The sequence below is a fragment of the Trichogramma pretiosum genome, unplaced genomic scaffold (genome assembly GCF_000599845.2).
Source record: "Trichogramma pretiosum strain Unisexual culture from Peru unplaced genomic scaffold, Tpre_2.0 scaffold134, whole genome shotgun sequence".
In the NCBI taxonomy this organism is placed as follows: Eukaryota; Metazoa; Arthropoda; class Insecta; order Hymenoptera; family Trichogrammatidae; genus Trichogramma; species Trichogramma pretiosum.
Window position 1 is genome coordinate 116,838 of NW_019640820.1, and position 19,998 is coordinate 136,835.

The window sequence follows — 19,998 nt, forward strand, 5'->3', positions numbered from 1 at the left end:
ATACAAGTGTGTAACTGTGAGTGTAAAACCGTGAGTGTTGGTTTAAAAGACTTTCTTATACTTGCTCCTTTTTCTCTGTCTCTCGCTCACTTTTGCGCACATTATTTCATATACGCATATCGCTTTTTGAATGTCGAGGTTCTCTTTCTCTCTCTATCTATCTCTGTGTCGCGCTACTACTGCTGCTGTGCTGCTACAATATATACTAGTAGCGCTCACACACACACACACGCGCGCGCACACACATGTACACACATCGAGCCGTACGTAATATCGGCGATCTAATATTATAAGAGAGCCGAGCCAGCAACAGCAGCAGCAGCACAACGTGTATGTGTCCAGCCCAAGCCAACGCTCTCGTGCGAGCCAGCGAGTGAATAGTGTTACAGCAGTGCAGTGTGTTTGAGAGCAGCAAGAGCTGAGAAGGCAATTGTGAGCAAGTTTTGTAATAATAAAAAGGAAAAAATAATACAGTGTCAACGCCGCGTACAGACACGACGCTGCTCCGTTATCGTTGTTGTTATTGTCGTCGTCGTTGTGGTTGTTGTTGATGTTTTTGTTGTGGCGGCTAAGGTACAGTGTTGATGAAAAATAACGTGCACGAGGCTATTTAAGTTTTTCTTTCTTTTTTTCATTTGTTTGTTCTCAGTGAGAGAGAGAGAGAGAGCAGTGTTGTGTAATTGCTAGTTTTGAGAGAGAGAGAGAGAGAGAGAGGAGAAGAAAAAAAACGGAGCGCAGTAGCACACTTGGATAGTTCCAGAGAAAAAGTATCGTACCAGTAGCGTGTGCCGCGTCGTCGTCGTGTTTCTCTTCCAGTGGCATTTAAAAAAAATAAAAAAGATAAGAGAGAGACAGCGAGAAAGAAAGAAACAAAATCAAATCGGTGAATTAGGCGTCGTTTACGTTACATTGTTATTCTTGAAACCAACATACACACGCGCACGCACAGACGTATCGAGTTATATAGTGCCGAGTGTGCGTTCCGCTCTCAGTGCCTAATATATACGACGATACGTATGTAAAAAAAAAAAAAAAAAACAAATCAGACGCGACCGTGTGCAATAATCTGCCTCGACTCGCAAAAGTGTCCGTGTGTGTTTTCGCGTATAAACGATTGCTTATACACACACACACGTATAAAGATCGAAGATAAGAATCGACGATTATACGCGTGATAAAGCTGCGGCTATTACCTACTACTACTACTACTGCTACTGCGGCCAGCGATGCGATGATGTCGTCGTCGTCGTCGCCGTCGACTGTGACGTTTCGACGCTCACGCAGACGCCGATACTGAAAGAAGGTAACGCTTCTAATATGTCGCGCGATCGCGTCATGTGTGTCCGCCGCGCGTCTCGTGTTCGCTGCAGTTGTTGCACTACTGCTCCGAACTACTGCTCCGAATGTGCACTGTGCAGGTGTATTATAATAATATTATGCCTCGGTGGCAGCGTCAATGTTTCGTGACGTATATTATGTGCGTGTGCACGCGCGTCTCAACTGAGATATGTGGATGCTATACATAGAGCTAGATCTGCTTCCTTCTCTTGGTATACAGTGCTGTATAAAGCATGTGCGCATTTTAACCTTGTGCTTTGTAATATTCAAACGCATGGTACGAGCGAGACGTCGTGGTCCTTTCGAAGACTGCTGGCATGCTTAAAGGCGACTCGATACTTTACTACATTGGTGACCCTTTTTTTCAAATCTATAAACTTCTATATTCGTCAGCCCGTGGAACGTTTTGGAACACGTATGTACGCCGATTCGCACCGACTCGTGTGCGCATTCAAAAATAGAGTCGCGCCTCGTGGAGATTCGCAGATTTCTGGAAAAAAAATGCATTCCGATTTGTCGCATACACATCCTGTCTTCGTGCTGTTTATATCCTCGGCGGCAACGCGAGTAGTGACTGCAGCAATCGCGAAGTATATATAATGTGTGTGAGTGCAGTAGCACGCGGCAGCAGCGGTGGCGACAACCGCAGCACACGGCATTGCACACACACACACACAGACACACACGTACGGTTACCGATAAATCGTGTGTGTAAGAGAGCTTTGACAGCGCGAAAAATGGGTTGCTACTTTCTTTTTTCCTGCTGCCTGTGTCGCTACGTAGTAGTAGCAGTAGTAGCGCTGTTATAGGCTAACTCGTGCACAGCCGCGCGCGCGCGACTCGGAGGCTTCTCGCTACTTCTTGTGTGTGCATTTGTGTGCAGTGCTGCGTAGTAATAGCACACACATACACGTATACGTGATAATACATGGCGATGCCGAAGCTAAGAGAGCTCCGCGGCTCAATTTTTTTTTTTTTTTCACCAAGCAAGAGCTCTCCCGGCTTCGCGGGGATTTTTCGCTTCGACGCCGCGTACGCGGGGATTCAATTCACTGGCATACGTACGTACGTACGTTTGTACGCAAGACGCGATTGCACGGGCTTATAAGAGCCTGGGTTTGTGTGTGTACAGTACCCGGAGTACGCCGAAATATCCAACGCCTTAATTAAAATCTCTTTTATCACTTTTTTTCCAAGTCCTTTCTGCTGTATACGTATTAAAGAGGACCAAGGAAGAAAAAAACATAAACTCGTTTGATCTTTGCCAAGTCTCGAGCTCACTCAGTGCTGCTGCTGCTGCTGCTACTGCAAAAGGATTGACTTTTGAACTTTTCATCGCGTGTCTCGGAGCTGCTGCTGCTGCTGCTGCTGCTCGGCATTAGCATACTGACCTGTTTGCTCTTTTCGTTTTTACCAGCAGTATCAGCGGTGGCGACAAAGTATAATCGCACTCGAGAGAGCTCGTGCGTGTTGCGCCTCTTCCTCCTTCGCTCGAAATGACACTTCCGAATCGATCGAATCGTCCCGTAACGATACCGTAGGGCTAATATACGTTTTTCGTAAAATTAAGATATAGCACTCGCTACATTTTTGGTGCGAAAGAGCAGATATATGCATAGTATGCGCTTTTCACTGCTGATATTTAAAAAACCGTAAACACAGCGAAGTATCGCGGGTTCTGCATTTATTCCTTTTTACAATTGAATGCAGGATCGAACCCTACTACCCTTTATTTGCGCTTCGAGACCGTGCAGTGCAGAATCAGACGGCTCGTACAGCGTGAGTTGCACGCTTTGTATCGTATATATATTAAAGCGCGAGCTCTTTCTCTCTTGCTCTCGAGAGTCAGTTAATGGAATGATTCGATTATTCAATTTCGTTTTGCCGTATACCGACAGCAAAATCTGCCCCCTGATAAATTATACGTAGAGCGGACGGCTGTATGTATATCGTATTATACACGCATAACAGCGGCTAGCGCCAGACGCGTGCTTTTCTTCTTTGTCGCGCGCGCGCGCGAAACACGGCCCGCATACGTCACCATTAATAGCCATTTTCATATGTATACACCGAGCCGCGTTTATATACGCGCGCGCTCTTTTGATTCGGAACGACTGCATCTTCATTTGCTGTTTATGATAACTTTGCTTAATCGACAGCTGTGTTTTCTTTGCTCGCAGAAAATTTACTCGATTACGATTTTGTGATTTTTTTCCTCTCTACCAATCGATGAAACTTTTAAATTCTCATCGACTCGTTTCCGATACCTCGACGTGTAGCACGAATTTATCCAAAATCTCGCTCGAACTCGTTTGTCACATACATTGATTCAAGTGTATCCCTATCAGTGGCATATTCTCTCCGCATTAATCCGTGCACTGCACACGTACGTCACGTAAGCTCCCGCGCGCAGTTCGAACAATAATTCTAATTTCGTTTTAATAATGCACGCGCGAGAGATATGCACGATTCTGTACAGCAGCAGCGCATAGCACGGCAATTGTGTAACTTGCATAACGTTGTGTACTCTATTTGTTGTTTTTTTTTAGTTTATCTAGCATCGAGTGTCGAAATCACTGCAACAGCTACTGCTGCTAACTGCGAACCATAAGCCGCTGGAAAAGTCTCGTGTTCGCTCGATCTATATAAATTAAAGACTCGCGCGCGGATAGAGAGGGCGAGCAATGATGGATCGGTGCGCGCTCGATCGAAGAAATCTTTTCGCTCGAGATTTTTATTTTTTGTCGTAACACGAAGCGCGCGCGCCGAAAAAGAATCGGTCGGCGCTCAACTTTTGTTTTTGTAGTTCCCCATTAAATGACTGTAGGAAAATAGCGAAAAAAAAAAGAAGGGAGAAAAAATGTGTTTATGCTAAACCGCGCGAAGAAGAAGCTTAGAGCAGGAGGGGGGAAAAAAAGTAACGCGGCGAAACAGGTGGATGCAAAGAGGTGACGTATTACTCTGCGCGCGCGCGCGCGTGCCTGATTGATTCAGTATATATATACCCTGTATACCTGGTGTTTAGCACGCTCTCTCCTCGCGCTAAAGCGGGGGATAATCGAGGCGTGTTGTATATACATAAAGCTCTGTGATCGGTGCGGCACATACTTTGCCGCGCGCGCACGCTTCGTTACATAGCGCCAATAAATGATAAACCAAAAAAAGTAAAAAAAAAAAAATGAATCAACGAAGACTACGGAGCAGCTGCCGAGATATTAAAATACTACGGATAGTAGTAGTAGTAGTAGTAGTATTAGTAGTACGCGTACACACGGTGGTTGGTACGTTATATAGACGCGCAGCAGCAGCAGCAGCACATCAGGCTTTCCTCAACGCCACACGGCTCGCTGCGCGCCGGGGCTTATTGATCCTTTTCTCCTCTTCCTCTTCCTCCTCTGCCGCCGCCTCCACCTCCTGCTTTTGCTGCCGCTGGTGCTGGTGCTGGTACTGGTGGCGCAGCACACACCATCGCAATACTCTCTCTCTCTCGCTCTATGTATAAACGTAGCTCGAGCCGCCTCTATACTGTACTCGCTCTTCCTCTTTCTCTCTCGGCCTTTCCCTACATATATATACACACGGTCACACATATGGGCATACACATATACACAGATGTGTATAAATGTACGTGATCATGCACACTCGAGCGAGTGTATAAACTCAACTCTCGAGATAGCTCACTCGTGCGGCTTTATGTTTATACGGGATATGCACTTTTGTATCTTCGAGCTTTTATTTACGCGCGACCACCACCGTCATATCGTCGTCGTGTACATACCGTATATAATGCGAGGTGTTAATAGCATTGCGTATTTACACATACACACAGACCTGTCAACCCATCGACAAGATGCGTACGTTATAATATGTTTCGAGAAAAAAATATACCCCTCCCCCCCGCCCACGCACAGCACCCCCGGACGTCATCGTTGCAGTACGCGCGTATGCCCCCCGTGCGGCTTTATTATATCTCTCTTTCGCGCGCACCTTGCAAATATATATGTGTTACCGCTATATACGTATATACACGCGCGACGTGCGCCGCAGTTTGATTCCGCTGGGATAATCCACGCGCGCACGTTTCGGTATTTATACGATGATGTTTTTACCACTTCGAGGTCTCTCTCTCTTTCTCTCTCGTTTGCCACAGTTTTGCTTTGCACCGAGCGCGCGCACATACATACACACACACAAATCGGACACGTTGATCGTGCTTGCGCGCGCGAACGTCGTGACTCTCTTTTTCGTGTTTTTATATGCGACGAGGGACGAGGGAGAAAAAAGCGCGACAAGATCGGCTCTTTACCGCGGATTATATACAAGAAGTCAGCGAGCGCCGCTGTACACAGATCTATACAATTGCCGCACGTGTATTATTGATTTCGCGTTCGAGTGCGACTGTGCGAATTCGTATCGAGAGTTCATTCAGTTCACGCGCCAATTGTATCGTTTTTTTTTTTTTTTTTTTTTTTTTTTTTTTTTTACGAATTCGATCGGAAGTTGACGTTTGTATGTATAATAATAATAATATAAATCGCTTTGCGTGCAGTCGAGAGACGTGTCAATGAACCGCACCCCCGCACTCGTCGACGTTTATATTAATATGAACACACACACACACACATATAGATTGCCGGCGGCTTTGACGCAAGCGCGCGGGGGAATTGAAACTTGCGCGCGCGCGAATCGCAAACAATTGTATTATTATACCGCAATATATACACGTACACGCTCACTTCGGTTAATATTATAAGGCAACTGCGCGCGTCTAAATCTAGGATTTTGATCCAATTGTTATGCGGCATGAAAGGTGTACACACGTAATGCACCGCAGTTGCAAATAATGCAACGGAGAGTGCATTCGATGTCTGCTGCGGTAGCGGCGCGGGTCATTCTTCTCGGATCGATATACCCATTACTCGCGCGCGCTTGATGAGAGCGCGAAAATTCCTGCGCTAAGCTTGCTAGCGGAGTTTTAGATCTTTACGATTGACTTGTGCTGTTCGACTGAATGCTGCAACTCTTGAATTTTAAGGACTGCCAATTTTTCGGCAAAAGCAAATCGATGCGTAAATCTACGTCCCTGATATTGTATTATATTAACACTTTTGGGTTTATTCACAATATATCGATTAATATTGAAGTAATTCTTTAAAAACAAAGAGACTCATGGAATCGTTATTATTTTGTATCATTGCAGACCAATCGCCGAGCCGAGATGGAACCACCGTTGGTCCAGGATCCAATAGTGGATGATTCCGCCTTGGCCCACCACCATCACAATCATAATCATCGCGCAGACTTTGAATTTTCGCACCACGACGATGATGCGCCAGAGCAGCAGCAGCCACCGCAGCTACCAAGCGACGAATCATCCTGTTCAGACAAAGAATCCGACCCAACCGCAGCAACAGAATCGACAGAAGAAGCAGCAGCAACAGTAACGACCGAAGCCAGCAGCTTGGTCCAGGAAGCGCCGCTCGATAACGATACCGACTGCTCGTCCTCGTTGCTCGACCAAGTGGATTTGGGCCCAACAGCAGCAGCAGAGACCACGACGACGCTTCTCGTCGACTCGTCCACGACTGTAGCAGAAGCAACGGAAGCAGAAGAGGAAGAAAAGGCACCGCTGCCGAGTCCTTCCGCGTTGACGCTCGACACGAGCGAAAATAACGGTTTGCCGCTATCCGAGAGCAACAGCAACGACAGCAGCAGCGAGAATCGTCACACGTGCGATGACACGCTCCAGCAACAAACTACTATGGGTAGTCTGTCTACGAAGAGCTATTCCGAGGAAGACACGAGGTAAGCATCGAGATTCAATTGGATCGAGGATTATAATAATCCGGGTAAAAATTTTGAACGTTGATGAATGTATCAATGATAAAAAAAATTACCATTTAAAATTTTTCAAAATACATTACCAGATTGTTTTTGGCGATTTTTCTATGACAATTACGTTGCCAATGTTAAATGCCTTTTAAATGACCTAGAAAATACGATTGCAAAATTTAAAAGATGTATACGGTTATACCACTTTGAGCCTCCGCCGCTAGATGGCGACGTACCTTCATCTGTAAACCTGCAAGTGGCAAAGTTAAAGTAATAGTATAAGTCAAAGCACACGCAACACACTCGTCGGTCAATTCCTTTCGCTGTGTAGCAAATCGAAACTCTCTTCTGGCTATGAATATGAAAAAAGTATTACCACTGCTGATTAGCAAGCCTCTCGTTTTAATGACCCTTTCATAACAAAGAAACTTTTTCGTTGGCCAAAACGCAGACATTAAATGTTGAACATTCGTCTATGGTACCGGAGTTCAATCGCCTTCATATATACATAAACGATACGTATCTTTTGCACACAGGCTAGATTATTCCGAGAGCGTCGAGAATCCTCTGGACGCCGCAGTGCCGGACGCAGTCCAGCCAGCTCCGTCGTCGCCCAGCTGTCCACTGGAGATGGCCCGAAGACGGCTGAACGAGGTCGGCTCGCCGACGCCGCAACAGACGACTACGACTGCGACGACAACGACAACGACGACGACCACACCGAAGAAGGACTTTCAGCCGTTCGGCGCCGAGGTCTCCGAGGAGAAGGCCCAGCAGCTGAAGAACTACGTGAAGCGTCTGTCGCCGATACACGTGAGCCAGCGCGAGCGAACACTGGGTGAAATATCCCTCGGCAGTGCGGGCAGCAGCAGCAACAGTAGCGAGGCCGACAGTGCGGAAATAATCGCCCAGGACGATGCCAGCAGTAGTGGTAGTGGTGCGCGATTGGTGCAGGACGAGTGCGGCGTCGCTGTAGCCGGTGGTAGTGCTGGTGTTAGCAGCAGTAATAGTGGTACGACGACAGCGATGACGACTATCGACAGCAGCAGCAGCAAGCCCAGCGATCCGAGGATGAGAGATCAGTATCAACTGCGACAGGTGGTGATCAGGCTGACGCGGATCGACCGATATCCGCCTTCGCCCCCGCCGCATGCCAGCGGCAGCGATCAGGGCCACGGCAGCAGCAGCAGGCCGCGCTCGCCCTTCTCCGAGACGCCCATGTCGCCCGTCTGCCCGTACGGATCGAGCCTGATCGTCGAGCGCTGCGATTCGCCCGGATACATCGAGAATCGCGTCCTCGATCAGACCGGCCGGACGGTCAGCCACCTCGATAATGGCAGCGAGCGGCAGCAACAGTACCAGCAGCAGCAAGCACACCAGCAGCAGCAGCAGCAGACACACCAACACAGCCCGCGCTCGGTCGTCGAGAAGCTCAGCGTCGGCGACGAGATCACCTTCTCCAGTCCGGCTTCGCCCGCCACTGGCGCGTTATTGGCAGCGGCGGGTACCAGCGGACTAGTGGCGCGCGTCTCGTCGCCACCCGCGACCAGCAGCAGCAGCAGCAACAATTTCACCCTGGTGGGTGGCACGCCGCTCGAGGTGGCCTCCACTACGGCGGACTCGACGGCCTGCGTGCTGGCGTGTATGGCCGCGGCCGGTGCCGATCTGTCCTGCCAGCATCAGGGTGGCCTCACCCAGGCGATCATCCAGCGACTGGACCAACCCTTGCTGCCAGTCGTCAGTAGCCATCACCATCATCATCAACATCATCATCATCATCATCAGACGACGACGTACACGAGCCACGTAGGCGCCGATGACTCGTCGTCGCTGGTCTTGTCGTCCTCGTCGGCCGTGGGCGTGGGCGCCGGCGCGCTACCCGACGAGGTGCGCTCCGACGGCAGCGACTCCGGCCTCGGCAACGAGATCGCGCGCGAGTGCGAGCTCGCCGAGGCCTGCCCGACGTCGATGCCGTCCTCGGCGGTCACCACGCCGGACTTCGACATAGCCGAGACCTCGTTCCTGGATCGGATACCCGACGACATTCTCAACGTCAAGGATAAGCGTGAGTCACATTGACATATATATTTACTCGAATATAATGGGAACGACACACTGCGCGGGACGAGCAAGAAAATGATAAAAATAATCGAGTTTGCCGGTGGTTTCTCTCTTTCTTTCCGTTCGAAAATACCCGTTACGTTCTTTTTTTTTCCTCTCTTCATTTTTGACGGGCTGCGGCAGCGCAAAGATTCACAATAAAAAAGGGCCAAAAAGTTCTGTATCTAACGTGTACGGAATACGCACGCACACATACACAGGCGGCTAGAAGAGTCTCGAGTAAGGGCAGTAGTATTGCACACGGAGGATCGATTTAATTTCACTCGCACGCTCGGCCCGCTAGAGCTATACGTACATATATACAGTATGTATACAGAGATAGGAGCCGTAGTAACTTGTCGGGCTAGAAAACTTCATACAAAAGTAACGGTATACTTTCTATTCGGCTGCGTGAGCGCTTTCCGGCGTCGACGTCGTCGCGGTCGTCGTTTTGCAGCTCGTAAGCGCAAATATATACAGATATATACAAAATGTCGTTTGTGCGTATATCCGTGTATGCTTGTACACAAACTTGCACACACACAAACACACACGCGTGCGCGTAAACGTAAAGTGCGCAGTTGTTTGACCGATGGCGTATAGCAGCAGCAGCAGCCGCTTCGACATTCTCCAAAAGTTTGCGCGGGGGAAAATTTATTCAATATTGCTCGTCACGTCGTTACCGCGAGCCGTAGCAGCAGCAGCTCTCTTATAAATATATACGGCAGCAGCAGCAGCTCGAGGCACGCGGGTGCTTTTGAATTATGGGCTCGCAATAATTTTTAGAAAGTGCACGCGCACAAAATAAAATAAAAAAAGGGAATAAATAAAAAACGCGACGACTGCTGCTGCTGCGGCCGAGAGCTTTCCGCGTGCGCGCCCGGTTTTTTTCGGGCCGTATAAACTTTTTATCGGTGTGTAAGTACGCATGCATGTAAACGCGTTCGCTCTTTTGCGAGTGAGCGAGCCCCCGCACCGCGGCACTTTGCGCTGCGCAGCGTATAATATACTTTTTTGCGCGCGATATAAGCATCGTAATCAGCTCGTAAATACGATGCTGCGTCAAATATATTTACGATATTCGCGTGTAGCTCCGCGCAGCTTTGCGAAAATATCTATCCGCGTTCCAAAGAGATCGGGCAAAAAGTCCGCGTTACGTATTATTGGCCGACGAGCGTCGCGCAGAGCCGAAGGAGCGGGTGACGAAACGGTTATTATGTTATAATACAACTTAAACCGTGTGTGACGCGACATCAGCTCGCGTATAATCATCGCGTATATAAACGACGATAGGCAAGCCGGTGCCGCGGGGAATCATTGGGGCGTAGTTCCCGCTAACGGGCCGCGCGGCGGCTGCGACACACGGTCACAGTTAGCACACGGATCCAGGTCGGCACAAAGCTCGTGGAATACACGCGGGGCGATCGTTTGGCAATCGTTGTTTTGTATATCACAAATGTATATACGGCACACGAGCTTTGCCGCGCGCTTCGTCGATCGGAGCAGCTTTAGTCCTGGTCGTCGAAAAGCTTCGGGCAGCTTTTGTGCGAATATGCCCGAATCGTAGTAGTATAGCTCGGGCTCGTGCGCGCGCGCAGTGCTCCAAACGGCGCGCGGTACTTGCCGTGATGTATCTACCTATACATATGGCTGATTTCTCGGCGCGAGTCGAAAAGCTCCTCGTCGTGCGTATGTGTGTGTGTGAGAGAGATCATACGGATGGGTCTTATAAATCCGAAGACTTATACAGCCTACGCTGTCTCTCGATGACTCAGGGATCGCGTCGCGGAAAAAAAATTAGAATCTTAGCCACGCGTATGAGGAAATCTAATGCCGTGTTTGTATTATAACGAGTCTAGTATAGAGAGAATAGTTTAAAGATGTGTAGAAACAAATCGACTACACATTCGAGATAAAAAAAATAGAGAGAAAAAGAGAGGGAGAGAGAGAGAGAAAGAGTGAAAGAGCGGGAGAGCAATGTCAAGCATGAAATTGACTCGTGCCGCTCGCTGACACTATACCATTATCGATTGTTCGTGCATTGATTATCAGCACGCGATAGTATGATATATCGCTTTAGGCATCTACTGCTCTACTGTATGTATACGTTCACGAAAGGTGTAATGCGCGCGCCTCTTGAACCATATTTTCTTGCTCGTTCTTGCGCCGTCTTCGATACAAAAACGTCCAAAAAAAAAAACTGACAATAACACAAAATGAAAAAACACGATTTTGACGTATTGAATTGTTTTCCGGCAACGCGTCGAACGCACGAATTCTAGAGTCGATTCGTCATACGAACGCTTACGATACGATGACAAAACGATGTAGCACAATGTTGCTGCAGGTATATCGACGAACTCTCTCTCTTGCCGCTGCACACATCGTTGCGAAAAGCGTGTCCCTCGGCGATGTAATGTAAACTCTCTTCGTTTTCGTCTCATTAAAATAAGCTCCTCGGTGCAATGAGCGCTGCATCAAAGACGAATTTGACTTGTATAATATAAATTTACATCGGTGCGTTTACGTTGGTGTGCGGTGCGCGCGCGTGAGAGCTGCCTCGAAGGAATTTTTCAATAATAACGCACGCGATGAAGCAATAATAATTTTCGCTGCGAATCGACGCGCCGCAGCTTATATTTTTTTTTATAAATATACTACAACAATAAATGACCTTAATACGCGCGCGCGCGCGATAATTGCGTAATTTACAAATTGCTCCTCGTATCGTTTCTCTGCGAGCGCACCTCGCAGTCGATAAATAAAAAGAAAAATAATAAAAAAAAATTATTGTACAAATATAACGAGACGACGATCGAGAGCATACAGCGCGAGAACGCGAGAACAGAGAGAGAGAGAAAAAAACACACACACACACTTAGTAAAGAATTTATTTAACGAACATTTGTTTGTCCTTGAATGGCAATGCAGCGATGAGTCAGCTGTACGGCAGCAGCGGCGAGGTGTTGAAGTCACCGACGTTGCCAATCACAAGCAGCAGCAGTACCAGCGGCGCCATCAACATAAGTCAAAAAGTACCGACGAAGAGCAGCTTGAAGAGGCGGCGCTTGGAGGTGGTCGACGACTGCATCGTCGGCGGACTGGACGACGCGCAGTCGACGACGCATCTGTCCGGCGCCAGCAGTCCCAAGAGGCCCAACGTCCAGCTGTCGACGTCCGCCGCGTCGTCGTCGGTCGCGGCCGCAACGGCGTCCACTTCGACGACGACGACGACCACGACGACGCAGCAGCAGCAGCAGCAACAACCCAAGAAGAAGCGCAACATACAGTTCGACGCGGTCACGGTCTATTACTTCCCCAGGGCCCAAGGCTTTACTTGCGTACCGTCCCAGGTTCGTCATTTAAATCTTCTGAGCTTTCTTAATCTTTTTTTTTTCTTTTCTTTTGTAGGGTAAGAATGTAAGGATAAAGATATCAAAATTTGTTTTGTATCGTAGTAAGATTTCGGAAGAGAAGAAACAAATGTAAAGTTCAAAATAAAATGTACAAATTAAATCTAATGGTCCGATTAGAAGCTCGCACCGTATACTTAGTATAACGTTATTTTTCATTCGATATTATCGCAATTATCGGAGGGTATTTGCGTACATAATCCACGGAGCCAAAGGCGAGCATCGGGCAAAGTTCAGAGACTCCGCGTCCGCCCCCCCGCGAAGATATACAAGTGCGCGATGGAACCCCTTGATGTGCTAATAGTTGTACTATATCTGTAGCGCGCGCGCGCACACACACCGGTGTGCCCTTTATCTTGGATTCTCTCGAGTTTTCACGGCGCTCGTCGTTTTCGCTCCTTTTTTTCTCCTAAACTTGCCCTCTCTTTTATTCATCGACGTTCTCTTGTTGCTACAGGGAGGCAGCACACTGGGCATGCACGCGAGGCACGAGCACATGGAGAGGTTCTCCCTGTCCGAGCACGCCGCGGAGCAGCGCCGCAATCATCGCGCTCGTCTGGCCCAGCTGCGCTCGGAACGTCGCTCGGCGGCCATCGTCGCGGCCGGCGTCGTGGGCCAGGATGCGAGCGTTAGCGGCATCAACGCCGACAGCGTCAACAATCTCGACGTCGGCGCGCCTGGCGCTCTACTGGACGTAGTGAGCGGCGGCGTTGGCGACGTCGGCGTCAACGTTAACGTCAACGTCGATGACGCGTCCGTCGGCAACAGCAGCAGCAGCAGCAGCAGCAGCATGCTCGGCGGCGGTGGCGGAAATGTCGGAGGCGACGCAGCCTCGGGCTCGGAGAGCCACAGCGACGACACGGACGACGAGCCGAGCGACGAGCACGAAGAGGAGGACCTCGACATGGACAGCTACTACTTCTTGCAGCCGGTGCCCACCTGGCAGAGGCGAGCTCTGCTCAGGGCCTCGGGGGTGCGCAAGATCGACTCCGTGGAGAAGGACGAGTGCCGCGAGATCAGGGCCAGCCGCGAGCACTGCGGCTGCGCCTGCAAGGGCTACTGCGACCCGGAGAGCTGCCCCTGCAGCCGTGCCAACGTCAAATGTCAAGTGCGTATTTTAGGCTTTATAATAATATAATATCATTGTAATTAACGCGTAATTACGACGAGGAAATAATAACGATTCGAAAATTTTACATTTATAATACGGGGACTTGAAGAAAATGTTGCATGCCTCGGAGTAAATTATATTTTTATCACAAAGCTGGTGTGCGCGAAACGACGAAGACGATGGCTTCGCGCTTATAAGAAGCTTGTTCAATCGAGCGAGTTTAAAAATAAACTCACGCAAGTCGTACACACACATATATGTAAAGAAATATTATTTCTTTAAATAATTTAATCCTCGTTACAGCGAGGTGTAGAGTGGGGAGCTCTGCGTATAAATTGTAGAATACAGAGTATTGTATCATTAGTCATACGGTTGTAAGCAAGATCGGCAGTTAACTTTAAATGTCGTTTCTTGTGTTTATCTAGGTAAGAAAGTTTATATGGTAATATAATTGTAAATAGTGAATTTGTTAATAAATACTTGTGTTTATCTAGAAACCATTGAAGAATTGCCGATTTTAAGTTAATACCTTATATATATATATACGCTCGCTTTGCTTTACGCAGCAGCGCAGGCTTTATCTCGGGTTCGAGTCGGCTTGATAACGCAAAAATGTCAATATCATTCCAAGACTGCGCGGCGATGTCTTCATCGTTATTTTTTTTTTCTTCTCATGACTGCTTGCTCCATCTTCTTCATTTCCCATACGCTTATCTCTCGATATACATGTCAACAAAAAATCACGAATATATTAATAATCTTTCTTTTTTCTTTCGCGCTCGCGCGAATGCACGTACACACAGGTCGATCGGCAGGGCTTCCCGTGCGGCTGCTCGCGCGACGGCTGCGCCAATCGTTCCGGCCGCATCGAGTTCAATCCCATCCGCGTGCGCACCCACTTCATACACACGATAATGCGCCTGAAGCTGGACACGAACGAGGCGCAGCAGCGCGAGGAGAAGCTGCGCCAGCAGATGATGCACGAGCAGCATCACGCCAGACTGGCGGCGGCGGCGGTTTCTCGAGCTCCGCAGCAGCTTCTCACGTCTTCCTCGTCCTCCGGCTCCACGGGGACGACCGCCAACTGCACGACCGCTGCCTCGTCGTTGATGGACTCGTCGAGCGACTGCCTCGGCGCGGGCTTCACCAGTCTGCACTACGACTCGTCGGACAGCGTCTCGTCGCGGCCCGACGGCCTGGACCTATACGCGATGCGCGACGACTGCTATCCCACGGCCGCAGGTGGTACCGGTGGCGGCGACGCGGACGGCCTCGGCGACACGGGACAGCGCGGCAAGCTGCAATCCGACTTTTCCCAGGGTTTTCAGCATTACGGCGTGACGGGACAGGGGTCGAGTCTGGGCTTTCAATCCAACATCTATACGGATTACCATAGTTATCAGAATTTACCCTCGATGTCCAGGTAGGCTTAAATACCCAGGTTATAGAATCTTTTTTTGTTTACTAGTTCTCTTACCTTGATATTCTCTTTCAGATCGCCCTTTCAGATGCAGTTCCCGGCCAGCCCGGGATTTTCGCATTACAGCACCACCTATAGCCAGGACGCGACGTCCGTTACGAGCTCCACCAACAACTGCCAACAGACGCACTCGCTCATGCAACACCAGCAACACCAGCAACACCAGCACCAGCACAACAACGTCATCTACGACGCGCCTTTTGGCCAGGACGAGATGACGGGGTCGCAGTACACAAATCTCAACACGCTTCAGTCGATGAATTCGGTCGTGCCACAGATGGGCAAGCTAGATTCGTTCTCAGAACTCCTATCTTCCAGATACTCTTACTATGGTAACTGCCTCGAAGCGCAACAGCAGCCACAGCAACAGCATCTGCAGTCTCAGGAGGAACAGCAAGAACACCATCATCATCAGCCGCAGTCGCAGCAGCCACCGCAGCCACAATCGCACGAGCAAATGCAGATGCAACACGAGCAAACGCCACAGCAACAGCAACACTTGGAACAACTTCAGCAGCAGCAGCATCAGCAGCAACAACAACAACAACAACAACAACAACAACAACAACAGCTGCATCAAGTTTATCACCAAGTCAACGGGACTAAACTAGATCTAGCAGATAAGCTGCATCATAATAATTCGCTCGAGCAGCAAGAGCAGCAGCAACAGCACAACGGGGACGATTGCGATGACAATTTCGGTGAGATCATTAAAAAGTCCATGGTCGAAACCGTCTCAGCCTAGATGCGCTCGCAGCTGAGCGACACACAGCTGATCTCGGCGACGGCGGCTCCTCCGATAAAAACCGCTCGTGTCTCCGACATGTTATTTGTACATTTTTGAAGAGTTGAGAGAATTTTGAAAAATGCCAGTTTTACTTGATTGAGATTCTTGGGATTGATTTTTCGACATTCGTTGCCTTGAATTGACGGGTTGTCTGTGCTCTGCATTCGTGATGCCTTACAATTCTTCAACAGAACATCAAGCGTAATTTTTTTAGATTTATTTCTCGGTAAAACTTGTGCAATATACATATATAGTAATATTATTCATTGATTATGCTGGTGCATTAGTCAGTTTTGTATGATTACGAAAAATCGGGAAAAAACGAATTTTCTTGAATTCCTCTCTGTATCTGTGTTTAGTCCTGATTGATCGATGTAAGTTACTTCAATGGAAAAGTAAGCATAAATGTATGTGTTCAAATCATTTTTGACTTGTACGTTTAAGTAAGTTTAATTCGTTGTCAGAAAGTTTTCTGTGGTGTGGAAAGTGAATATTGTAATCTTGTAAGTTGTTGTATATTTTTGCAATACATCAATTTTAATCGGCGCTAAGTACAGGCACATTAGTTGAATTAATCTCTTAGCGAATTTTGAGATTCCAATGATGCGTTTGAACAATATCAAAAGATATTCAGCTTCGTACCTGAGTTTTCAATCGTACATGAAATTTTGTGAAAAATTAGCTAAACGAATATGAATTTTGGAATCTCAGGTGTAAGCATAAATAAATGATTTTAAAAATAAATTAACTGCGAAGCTCTGCTCCAGAGCACAAATAGCGAGAGAGAAAACTTGAAAAGTTATTGTTTTGTTCTATGATATTGTGTTTTGGAACCGACAAAATATCATACCTGAAAGTAATATTGTTCTGAACGACAGCCACGAAAGCAATCACGAAAAAATTATTAATACTGCGTCGTTCAGTTGACAAGAAACGAAGCTGCATAATTTAACAAAAAAGTAACTGTTCGAGATTTTCAAACGTTCTAAAAAAAATGGTGCGTCCGCCCGGGATGGACGCAATTACGTCGCACTGTGCTACTATTCCAATAAATAAGACTTATCGAAGTATCGCATGTAAGCGCTACAATAACGGGCGATTTTTAAATGTTTGTAATGGAACTATTGACCATTAGTTGAAAAAGTTTTTAGATAATTGAACAACGTATTTATGAAATTGCGAAAATTTCAGCGAAATTGGAAAAATATTATTCCAAAAATAATAAGAATTCAACGAGGTTGTGACCAAAACATTATGGGATCAGCTTATAAAAATGCAACAATTAATTTTAAAAAAATTAAGTTTGGTATTATTTAAGTTTAAAACATTTGAGTTTATCATGAATTTTATTTTATGTGATGAGAATTAAAAATTAAATTTACGCTCGGGTCGCATAAAGTTTTTGACATATTGTACAAAAAATCACCATTATCCAAATCATGTAAAGATGAGTCTGTAAGTGTTTGTTCGATTTATTTAACTGTACTTAACGGACCCTCTCATTCATGTATCGAGAGATATCAATGAAGATGTCATTTAACGCACAGTATGTCAAAAAAATTTGTACATAGCGGATTTGTTATTTGAATTTTTTCTTATTTCAAATCAATTATCGTAATTATAAAAAAAAATGAAATAATTTACTGTCGTTACACCTATAAATGAATTTGGAAATTTCATACAACCGTGTTTTCTTCAAAAGCTGACACCAAACTGCCTTTAGAATTAATTTTGTTATGAGTTTCTTAACGTTTTTTTACATTTTGTAACTTTTCCGTAAATTTAAAGATAAACAGCGTTATAAACTATTAGTGGACCATAGTTGCGAAAAGTTTTATTGACTTCTCGTAAAAATTAAGATTATTGCAATTTATCCGAAATGCATTCGTTCATTGTGCGGTGAATAACCATGAAAATGTGTAAAATCGTAAGATTGATTCGTTGCCTTGCTTCATTAATTTTCTAGCACGCTCTTTATAGTAGTTGAACAAATTTTTAAACGAATCTATATTTAGCATCCCGGGACGTTGATCGCTAAAATTCTTAATTGACGCAAGTACTAATTTATAAGAATAAATTAATGATATGAATAGTGTTAAATTTATACATACGATATTATATATTATATCGGTCGTGTCAGTTCCCGAGTGTTTTTCCGGCGAAACACTTCCGTTTTTTAATTGTAAGTACACAATACCTCTGCGATTCAATCTTTTTTTTTGTTCGCAGAAATATGTAAAAACTATTAAAAGTAGGCAAATTACCGGTTTGGTTTCTATTTGTTACTGATAGAATGTAATAATCTTTGGCGACTTGAATCGAGTATTTGCGTTAAATATATGATAAAAAAAATTATTGTACGAAGCGAGGAATGTTGCGGCATTCAATTTATATGTATTAGAACGATGAATTTGAGTTTTGCTTTTTATGTAATTCATAGACCTTAGTAAATGTGTTTGATAATTGAATCAGGCGAAAAAAAGGCAACCTGACTTCTTTTTACTTTATCAATAATTGGTACTACATATTTCACGATTCAAAGCAAATAATCGGTCGAATCATACACATTTACTAAAGCTCTTTCAAAATTTGAGTTTAAATAATCAAACTAAAAATATAAAATGAAAAAAAATACATATACACTATACGTATGTAAGTAACTTTTAGATTATTTGAGTAAAAAAAGCATGAATAGTTTATAGTGTTTTATTAAATGTTGTGAAAAAGTGTGTCCGTCTTTTTGTACAATTCGTCTCGTCTTGCATGAACCAACCCATTCCACTTGATCACTATATCCTACAATTCACTCTATATTTAATTGAAAGATAAACAATCAGAATCAAGATTTTTAATAATTTACTACGTTAGATATATTCAATAAATAAATAATAATAAAAGAATAATCAAGCCTAATTTAAGATTGAAAAATTTTAAATTCAAAAATCTATTCTGGTTTCCACATTTCGAACGTTTTTCCATTGCACAATTTTGATATTCATTGTCTTATTAGTATAATTCACGAAAGAATTTACTTTTATTGGAAGATAATCCAATTCTACGTTCCAAGGAAATATCATCAGAAATACTGCAGCTCTTTGCATAAAAAAAACCGCACCAACTCATTCGCAACCACAGCAACAATCAGTCGAACAAACGAGAGGTCAGTCACGTTTTTACCCAAAAGTAAAAAGAGCAAGAATCCGAGCATCCGCTACGTATAGCGAACAAGAAGGGGTTTTTCCAGGTAAAAGCACAAAAGGTGCGTCGTCGATAAAGCGCGATGATTCAACGAGTCCCAAAAAACTTTTACTCGTGTCGACTTTTCGGTATCTCGAAAGTATACTTCGTAGCGTTTACTCAGGATTTGTACTACTTGCGCGACTCAAGCGCAATTTTCATAATAATCGAGCGGTTCGATAATCTCTCGTGAGCATTACGCAAAAAGCTTAAAAGTTTAAAAAAAGTATCATGAAACAAGGGAGTATCTGATGATATTAGATTGCGATATGGGCAGCGAATCGTCGACATTCCTCTGGAGGAAGTAAGTATATCTCGATCGTATACCTAGACTGTACTATACGTTGTACACAAAGGTAAGAGTCGCGCGAAGCTCAATGATCTGCGTGTACGCTATATACATATATATGCACGTCGGTGTACCTACCCATGGCGCAATGGGAGTGAAAAGGAGCAGGAGCTTATTATATATATAGTAGAACTGCGGCAAGGTACATTTCTCGAGCTCTCTTTCGCTTGCGCGCTCGTATAGAGTGTCGACGCCCGGCCCGCGAGTAAGTCTCGCTCGGCAGTCGCAGGCACATGTACACAATACCTCTACACACACGTACCTATATACACCTATACTATAAATGCCGTCGCTCGCCAGTCGCGCCGAGTCCTCCTACTCCTCCTCTCCTATATACAGTCACTCTCAGAC

The 19,998-nt window shown here is 45.9% G+C and overlaps 1 protein-coding gene across 1 annotated transcript; it reads left to right on the forward strand.

The window, feature by feature from the left end:
• The first annotated feature begins 438 nt into the window (after nucleotides 1–438).
• On the forward strand, nucleotides 439–18,790 carry LOC106654008. The gene is made up of 7 exons (XM_014373695.2): nucleotides 439–573; nucleotides 6,539–7,143; nucleotides 7,707–9,235; nucleotides 12,202–12,623; nucleotides 13,141–13,791; nucleotides 14,598–15,217; nucleotides 15,290–18,790. The coding sequence occupies exons 2-7, from the start codon at nucleotides 6,557–6,559 to the stop codon at nucleotides 16,017–16,019; spliced, it is 4,539 nt and encodes a 1,512-aa protein (XP_014229181.1). The 5' UTR covers nucleotides 439–573; nucleotides 6,539–6,556; the 3' UTR covers nucleotides 16,020–18,790.
• The last annotated feature ends 1,208 nt before the right edge of the window (nucleotides 18,791–19,998 follow it).